General features: G+C 44.3%; 1 protein-coding gene across 1 annotated transcript; it reads left to right on the plus strand.

Annotated features, from left to right (window-relative positions):
* Positions 1-837: 837 nt before the first annotated feature.
* Positions 838-8,304, plus strand: LOC118559168. Its single transcript, XM_036129891.1, has 7 exons — positions 838-928; positions 1,868-2,017; positions 2,124-2,666; positions 2,760-2,843; positions 2,959-3,087; positions 3,265-3,405; positions 3,527-8,304. The coding sequence occupies exons 1-7, from the start codon at positions 838-840 to the stop codon at positions 3,673-3,675; spliced, it is 1,287 nt and encodes a 428-aa protein (XP_035985784.1). The 3' UTR covers positions 3,676-8,304.
* The last annotated feature ends 810 nt before the right edge of the window (positions 8,305-9,114 follow it).

Consider the following 9,114-nt stretch of genomic DNA (forward strand, 5'->3'; position numbering starts at 1 on the left):
TTTTACAGAGCGGACCAGCTTTAAGGCACAGCTAAAAAGCAGAGAAACCCGATCTTAACTTAAAAGCATTTACAGAGCGGACCAGATTCTACGCGGCACATCTAAAAAGCAGAGAAATCCGGCAGCTCTCCTCGGGACACTAAATTGAATGTGAGCGGTTCAGCTGGTCTGTTAGGGGAGGAGTTTTGCTCCGCTAGCCCGCACCGCTAGTTCCAGACACCGCTGCGCATTTTGCAATCCACATCAGATCAGAGTTTTATTCGATCAGACTTTCGAGACGGCGTGGTCAGTTTAAACCCAGCATGATCCTTCCTGTCTGTAGAATTCAAAGGATGGTTTTCCGCCCCACACAGAGCAAGTGTTGTAACAAGCACCGTTATGTAACAAGCACCGTTTCGGGTGGCGAGACGGGCGGGGACCGTGACGTGAAAGGATTGCGCCTTTTCCAATCAACATTGCCAGGAAGCGCCTTATTCAGACAAATTTTAAACCCAGCGGGACACATCCTGCCGTCTGTAGAATTCAAGGGATGTTATGCCGCCCTGCGCCGTGCAAGGTGCTATTTCAAACACCTATACGGGGGATGAGACTAGGCGGGGTCGTGACGAAGCAATCTGTAAACAATGCTGAGGAGATGGTCGATTATGCTAGTGTACAGCTGTCGCGACATCCTGGCCTAGTAAACATGTCGCTGGCGGGGTTTAACGATCGGACGATGTGGCTATTGTTTCGGCTACCTGGGGGTACCTGCGTGAATCCCGCCCTCACTTCAAACGTTTGCTATAAGGCGTCCGGTGGACACCTCTTTCAGAGACACAGGCGGCTTAAACGTGCATCATGTCCGGAGGTCGTTCTTCATCTGTTGCAGCAGCCCAGGTCCATAATGCGGGATTGACGTCGACCCAGGAGTTCAGCGAGATTTTCGCTGGTAAGTTACTGCTTTAATTTTATCTTTAGCCGCTTTTTAAGGTGTTTTTAACAGAGTTTTATTCTCTGCTGGATGGGCTTTGTGTGTTATAAGCGGGCAACTACAGGCCTCTGCTGTTTTTAGAGTTTTAGCACAAATTCAGGGGTGAAAGGCTGTGTTTAGCACAAGGGGCTAGCACTTTTATTGTTCAAGTTACCTGTTTTTATTGCTATGTGTTTCATTGTTTGCTGGATGGGCTTTGTGTGTTTTAAGCGGGCAACTACAGGCCTCTGCTGTTTTTAGAGTTTTAGCACAAATTCAGGGGTGAAAGGCTGTGTTTAGCACAAGGGGCTAGCACTTTTATTGTTCAAGTTACCTGTTTTTATTGCTATGTGTTTCATTGTTTGCTGGATGGGCTTTGTGTGTTTTAAGCGGGCAACTACAGGCCTCTGCTGTTTTTAGAGTTTTAGCACAAATTCAGGGGTGAAAGGCTGTGTTTAGCACAAGGGGCTAGCACTTTTATTGTTCAAGTTACCTGTTTTTATTGCTATGTGTTTCATTGTTTGCTGGATGGGCTTTGTGTGTTTTAAGCGGGCAACTACAGGCCTCTGCTGTTTTTAGAGTTTTAGCACAAATTCAGGGGTGAAAGGCTGTGTTTAGCACAAGGGGCTAGCACTTTTATTGTTCAAGTTACCTGTTTTTATTGCTATGTGTTTCATTGTTTGCTGGATGGGCTTTGTGTGTTTTAAGCGGGCAACTACAGGCCTCTGCTGTTTTTAGAGTTTTAGCACAAATTCAGGGGTGAAAGGCTGTGTTTAGCACAAGGGGCTAGCACTTTTATTGTTCAAGTTACCTGTTTTTATTGCTATGTGTTTCATTGTTTGCTGGATGGGCTTTGTGTGTTTTAAGCGGGCAACTACAGGCCTCTGCTGTTTTTAGAGTTTTAGTCTGAATTCTGAGGTAAGGCTTTGAATAGCAGTTTCAGTCATTGTGGCCTGCTTGCAGAAGTATATATCTTCCATTGCTGTTATTACAATATATTTTATTTATTTGTTTCAGCGCCAACAACTGCTGAACTACAAGACCTAGATTTTACACTAACGGATATTGGTAAGATGTGATTCAGCCTTGTATTAAAGTATATTTTTATTAAAATCACAGTCTTTAAAATACTAATACTATGTTTCAACCATTGTTTTTTTTTTCTGTATTCCAGATCTTACCGACAAAGGGTTAATTGACGAGCGTTACGGTTGTCCGAACCAGCCAAATCAGAATGACTTCCACAAAGAGCTAGCGGTGATACAGCCTGGATCGAGCAGAACGCTAACGTCCCGCGCTGAAAGATTGTGTCCGAAGCCATTCAACCCAAGTGTGTTCCACGGAGAGCTAGCGGTGACACAGCCTGGATCCAGCAGAACGCAAACGCCCAGTGAAGCAAGATTGTGTCCGAAGCCAGTCAAACTAAGTGTGTTCCACGGAGAGCTAACGGTGACACAGCCTGGATCGAGCACAACGCAAACGCCCCGTAAAGGAAGATTGAGTTTAGCTAAAAGGAGGCTCCCAGCAGAAATAGCTGCTCAGAACACATCAACACCAAAGCGGCAGAGGACTGAAGAACATAACGGGTCAGTTGTTGTAATAAGTTCTCCAGAGACATCAGAGCACCACGATCGCTTCCCCGAGGAAGCTCCCCGGCTCACCACGTCACACGGCCTCCCTCGAAACGTTAATCAGGGGACAACGCTTCCTGCAGCACGTAAGTTAACTATTATAAGTCTCAAACTAACTCTGATGGTACATTTTCTGAATTAGTCCGGCTCATTTAGTGTATTTATTCATTTACCCACAGTAACACCCCACCGTGACATTGTTGCTCAAGCACTCTTTACGGCTGGAATACAGCCTCATCCCGATACATTTGGCCAGACGGACGGTAAGCATGCAAGTGTTCTATGCTATATGTTATTATTATTTATTTATCATTTCTTCTTCTTCATGTATTACCTTGTTTAAAAAAGGTTGTCTCTCCCTGCTTACTATTTCTACAGTAACAATTCAGTCTGTACACCAGAATAATGACGCCGAGCTAATAGCAGCAGCAGCAGAAGCGGAAACAGCAGCATCAGAAGCATCAGCACATGATCGGTCTCGTCCTGCCTCATCTGCTCAGCACCCTGGTGAGTTTGTGGTGCTGTTGGTAACACATTGGCAGTGAAACGGTAGGGTTGCAGTTCTAAACTGCAGCCCTTGTAACCCTTAGCCTATTTTTATTTATTCTTTTCTGTCATCTTTTTCTTTTCGTGTATTACCCCCGTTTTAAAACTCTGTCACCGTCTGCTTATTTTAATTTGTAGTAGCACAGGTCATCCGCCGTGACGCAGGAAAACACAAGAAGAGGCGGAGTCTCAGAAGCCTGTGTTCGTCAGTCCTGAGAGTTCAGCAAAACTTCAAGCAGTTAATCATCAAAGCGGATGCGACTGGTCCAATTATTGATGGTACATCTTAAGTTCAATGCTTTCAAAGAATTTGTTTGTAATATAATACTTTTTTTTTATTCAATACTCATTATGTACGATAAAATTAATTATATATATTTTTTTCATTCTTTTATTACAGCCGCTGCATGGGCAGTAACGCATATGCCAGTTGCTACGGGACGTCAAGCTGCCCTCTACCGCCGGAAAACTGCTGCGCTTCTGAATTACTGCGAGACTCTGATGGTTGAACTGGTTGACCCGACGATGCCAGTACCGTTAACCAGCTAAGTTGTAACCTGTTTAAAAAAAAAAAAAAAAAAAAAAAAAAAAAAAATGGAAAGTCAACAAATCAGAGAGGCTCTGGATGGAATTGTTGAGGCTGTAAATCAACTTCGGAATCTCCCTGTTCAGCATGCAACCGAATCTGTAAATCTTACCCCAGGATCTCCTGTCAGACTTCAGGGGCAGACTGATCCGGATTGGGATTCTGAGCGGTTTCTATGGTTAGAACAAACCGTTGGCGAGCTAAATGATTCTTTCTCTCAATCAATCACGTGTTTGAACGACTCGCTAGAATTTCAACAACGAGTTACAAATGTTTTAAGTGATATCACCCAAATGGTTAACGACCTCCGGAATATACCAGTTCAGCAGGGTCTGGGGTTTGCGGATTTAAATCCAGGTAATTCACCAGATAGACAGCAGGGTCATACACACTCGGGTTCGAATTATGAGCGTTTATCATCACTAGAACAAGCTATCCATCAATTAAATGTTTCTGTCTCTCAAACATTTACCTCCAATCCTACAAGCCTTCAGTTCCCGCAGCAGCAGCAAGGTGGTCATTTAAATCAAAGTGAAAGAGGTGAAAATGATCGGTCTGGTTCTTCGCATACTGTTTTGCAGAATCCCTCATCCAGTTCCCCTCAACAGCCATGCTCGAGCCCATCTGTCGTTCCCACGTCTAACCCAGAGGATCAGCCAAGCACGAGTCAGTCTCAGCCAGCTGTTAACCCCGGCATTCAACGGGAGCGATTTAATGTAACAGAAATAAGACGTCCTTTCAGCGTGACAGCTTCACGACCCGGTGAAATTCCTAACCCCGCCGAATTTTACACACAGGTTTATCATCTTCTCACAGAGCTGGCGGACTCTGTTACACGTTCAGCATCACGCAATGATGTTGTACAGCTTGAATTAAGCGGCGAAGGGTTTTCCCGTCATACAGTGGTTCAGGTAAATGATGACGGTGATTCAGTTCTGCCTGCATTTCTGGAATTTTTAGACGAGTTAACACAGTCTAATGAAGAATTGCCAGGACCTGAAAACTTGGAAATAGTACTTCAGATTGTACGAAACCCTCACGGCGGTGCTAAACGTAAGGCGACAAAGACGTTGGACTGTGAGCTGATTCATAAAAAAAGACGTCACCTCTATATTGTTGAAAATGCTTCTAATCAGCTCTGCTTTGCTGCCAGTCTAGCACATCTTTGTAACCCTGCTTTTACAGACGCCCAAGCCATGCATCAAGCCTCACTGTGGCAACGGACAGCCGGCCTCACTGAGCAAACTCCTGTGACTTTCAGCGACGTGCATAAATTTGAAGAGATAGTCAATAGGAAAATTGTTGTTTTCTTTAAAGACGACAAGGAGGCAGTGCTTCGTAAATTTCAGACAGGCTTTTCAGATCGTTCAAATCCCCTTTTCCTGCTTTTGTTCAAAAGTCATTATTATGGAATAAAGAGTCTCACAGGTTTCACAGGCTCGAGGCACATTTGTGGGTACTGCTTTAGCGGTTACGACAACATTGGCACGCATAGCTGTAAGGGTCACTGCTCGGTATGCCTCGACTCAAATTGTACTCTCCAGCAATACAGCCCTGTGCAGTGCATAGATTGTAAACGAATCTGTCGTAATTCCATCTGCTTAGCTAAACACAGAGAACCCACACTGAGACCTAAACTTGGTAAGCTCGTAAGTAACTGTGACACGACAAAGTTCTGCCCTGTGTGTAAACAGCTTTATTTTGTAGCCGCAGGTGGACAGAGCAAGCCCCACGATTGTTCAACAAAGTGCACGGTCTGTCGTCAGAAAGTGCCTCACGGTGCAGATGTCACGTTAAACGATCATCTGTGCTATATTCAACCGACCCTGACTGATGCGCAACTCCGCGATAAGCTAGTTTTTTATGATTTTGAAACTTTTACAGATCAAACTGGAAAACATATCCCGTATCTTGTAAGCACAAAAACCTTGGCTGGGGATGTTTGGTGTTCTTATGGTTTGAACTGCGTCAGGGATTTTCTGCTTCATTTTAGAAAACCTCGGTTCAGAGGTCATTCTTTTCTTGCCCACAACAGTCGTGGGTTTGACTCATACTTGATTCTAAGTGAGATGGTTAAACTCGGCATCAAACCGTTCTTGATCACACAGGGGAGTAAAATCCTTTGTTTTACTGAGCCTGATTACAGTCTTAAATTTATAGACAGTCTATCGTTCCTTACAATGAAACTCAGTCAAATGCCAAAAGCGTTAGGTTTTACTGATCACTGTAAGGGTTTTTTCCCTCACTTGTTCTCCTCTGAGAAGACATTGAACTACATCGGCCCGCTCCCTCCACCCAGCTTCTACGCTGTGGAGCATATGAGCCCTGCTGAGCAGGAGCGTTTCACCGTTTGGTACAACGAGGCCTCTAAGCATCCCTTTGACTTTAAAAAAGAAGCTCTCTATTATTGTCAGAATGATGTGGAAATTCTCTTCAGGGCTTGTGTGAAATTCAGAGAAGAGTTCTTTAAAGAGACAAACGTCGATCCTTTTAAAAGCATCACCATAGCAGCAGCCTGTATGAATGTTTTCACAGCAAATTTTCTTCCGCCTAGCACACTAGCCATACCTTCCCCTGTGGATTATCGGCGTCAGTGCAAGACTTTTTCAGACGCCTCCATTCAATGGCTGGAGTGGGTAGCTGCTGAACGGGGCATTTTCATTCAACATGCTCTTAACCGAGGTGAAATGAAACTGGGGCCGTATTATGTGGACGGATACGCGGAGGTCCGAGGCGTTCGAACTGTATTTGAGTTTAATGGCTGCTTTTACCATGGTTGTCCTGAATGTTTTCCAGCCGACCAGACGTGCCCGCTCAGAGGAGTCTGCTATGAAAGGTTCCATGCAGCTACCATCGAGAGAGCCAGGGTATTGCAGTCGGTTTACGGGGTGCGCCTGGAGGTTATGTGGGAGCATAGCTGGGATTTAATGAAGGCGTCACACTCTGGTCTCAAAAGGTTTCTGGACTGTTTCAGTGCCCCGGCACCTCTTTGCCCGCGGAACGCTCTGTTTGGGGGTAGAACCAGTGCCCTCAGGCTGAGGTACACTGCAGGGGTCGAAGAATCTGTGCATTATGTAGACTTCACATCTCTGTATCCGTTTGTGAATGCTAGCTGCAGCTATCCACTAGGCCATCCCGAAATCATATGCAAAGATTTCGACGATCCCCGTAGCTACTTTGGACTTATCAGAGCGACCGTGTACCCGCCTCGTGGTCTGTTTTTTCCCGTTTTGCCGTACAGGACCGCTACCGGTAAACTGGTGTTCACACTGTGCCGGGCTTGCGCTGAGTTGAACTACCAGACGGGCCCTTGTACCCACTCTGACCAAGAGAGAGCGCTAACAGGTGTATGGGTAAGTGTGGAATTCAACAAGGCTCTTGAGCTGGGATATAGGCTTGCTAAAATCACTGAGGTCTGGCATTTTGAAAAACAGAGCAGTTCAATCTTTAAACCATATATCCACACTTTTTTGAAGGGTAAACAGGAAGCTTCAGGTTTTCCCGCTGAAGCTACGGATGAGGAAAGTCGTTTGAAATATGTGGCAGACTACAAACGTGAGCAGGGCATCCAACTAGATGTACGTAAGATTGAGGTGAATCCGGCTAAAAGACAAGTTGCTAAATTGTGTCTGAACAGTTTTTGGGGCAAATTTGCACAGAGAAATGATTTGGCTCAGACAAGCATTGTGAGCGAGCCCGAAGAGTTTTTTAACTTCCTTTTTTCAGGTAAATACGCAGTCAGCTACTTTCACTTCCTGAATGATGAAATGTGCATGGTTCAGTGGAAATACAGCAAGCGTTGTATTTCTCCACCCAACAAGGTGAATAACGTCTTCATTGCTGCCTTTACAACTGCTCATGCTCGTCTGAAATTGTACACCTGTCTTGAGCAACTTCAGGACCGCGTTCTGTACATTGACACGGACAGTCTGATCTATGTGGTTAAACCGGGTCAGACCTCCCTCAAGCTCGGTAACCTTCTGGGGGACTTGACTGATGAATTATCAGGTGATTTTATACAAGAGTATGTCTCCGCAGGCCCAAAGAGCTACGCTTACCAGACCAGACACCGAAAACAAGTGGTGATGAAGTTTAAAGGCATCACTCAGACTCATCAGTGCAGTGAGAGGGTGAATTTTGACAGCGTGAAAGACCTGGTAGAAGGTTATCTGCAAGGTTCTACAGGGGATGTTTTACAGGCTCCACAGCACACCATCAGAAGGAATAAAAGGAGCTTCCAGCTTCAAAATGCAGCATTTCAGAAAAAGGTGCGCGTCGTTTATGATAAAAGAAGGCTTTTTCCTGATGGGACAACCCTTCCATTTGGCTATTAAAAGGTTAACTGTGGGGGAAAAAAAAAATGTCTCTCTCCCATGAAACACAGGAGGTTGAATTCGATCCTAGATTCAAAACCCCTTTTTCACTTCTAATAGCAGGGCCGAGTGGCTGTGGAAAATCTTTTTTTGTTAAAACTGTTTTGCAGAATTGTAACCATGTTATGGATGTTGTTCCTGTAAATATTGTTTGGATTTACACCTGTTTTCAAAGTATGTATTCTGAATTGCAGAAAATGAATAAAAAGATTAAATTCATCGAAGGACTACCTGATTCTTTTGATGATGAAAATCTGTTTCCTCCTGATCAAAATCATTTGGTTATTTTAGATGATGTAATTTTCCAGGCTTCGGACCATCCGGAAGTGGTGAAAATTTTCACTCAATATAGGCATCATAAAAATATGAGTGTCATAATGTTAAGCCAGAATGTGTTTCATCAAGGTAAATACAGCCGTACCATCAGTTTAAATGCTAATTATATGGTGCTGTTTAAAAACCCTAGAGATAAATTGCAACTAAATATCTTAGCCCGTCAGATATTTCCGTCAGAGAAAACTTTCTTTATGGAGAGTTTTCAAGACGCGACCAAAGATCCTCATGGGTATTTAATCGTGGATCTGACTCCCACTTGTCCAGATCGTTTCAGACTGAGAACCGGAATGCTCCCAGGTCAGTGGCCAACTGTGTATGTTCCTAAATTGCGTTAATTTATCATGTCATCTCGCATAAGAAGAAATGTTCCCCTATTTAGGGCGCTCTGTCAAGCAACGCCTCAGAAACGTAAGGACATTCTAACCCATTGCTCACCTGACTTTCTTAAAGCCTTATGTGAAATTGCTCTAAATGTCCTAAAGGGTAGCGTGAAAATATCTCCTTTTCAACACAAAAAACTGGCAAAGCAGAAAAAAATCCTCAGACTGCTGGCTGATAAAAGAACCGGTTTAAAACGCAAGCAGTCGGTTCTGAAAAATCAGACAGGCGGGTTTATTCTTCCCTTGCTGAGCGTCGTCGCGCCTTTATTAGGAGAGGTGTTGGGAGGTGTCATCAGGAGATGAGAGAAAATGT

This window comes from Fundulus heteroclitus, unplaced genomic scaffold (genome assembly GCF_011125445.2).
Source record: "Fundulus heteroclitus isolate FHET01 unplaced genomic scaffold, MU-UCD_Fhet_4.1 scaffold_246, whole genome shotgun sequence".
Lineage (NCBI taxonomy): Eukaryota > Metazoa > Chordata > Actinopteri > Cyprinodontiformes > Fundulidae > Fundulus > Fundulus heteroclitus.

What these genes read in the sequence shown, in the direction of transcription:
- LOC118559168 (XM_036129891.1), top strand. Translation starts at nt 838, where the DNA reads ATGTCCGGAGGTCGTTCTTCATCTGTTGCAGCAGCCCAGGTCCATAAT. An exon ending in GTTCAGCGAGATTTTCGCTG is followed by an intron (nt 929 to 1,867) that starts GTAAGTTACTGC and finishes CTGAATTCTGAG; the next exon opens with GTAAGGCTTTGAATAGCAGT. An exon ending in GACAACGCTTCCTGCAGCAC is followed by an intron (nt 2,667 to 2,759) that starts GTAAGTTAACTA and finishes ATTTACCCACAG; the next exon opens with TAACACCCCACCGTGACATT.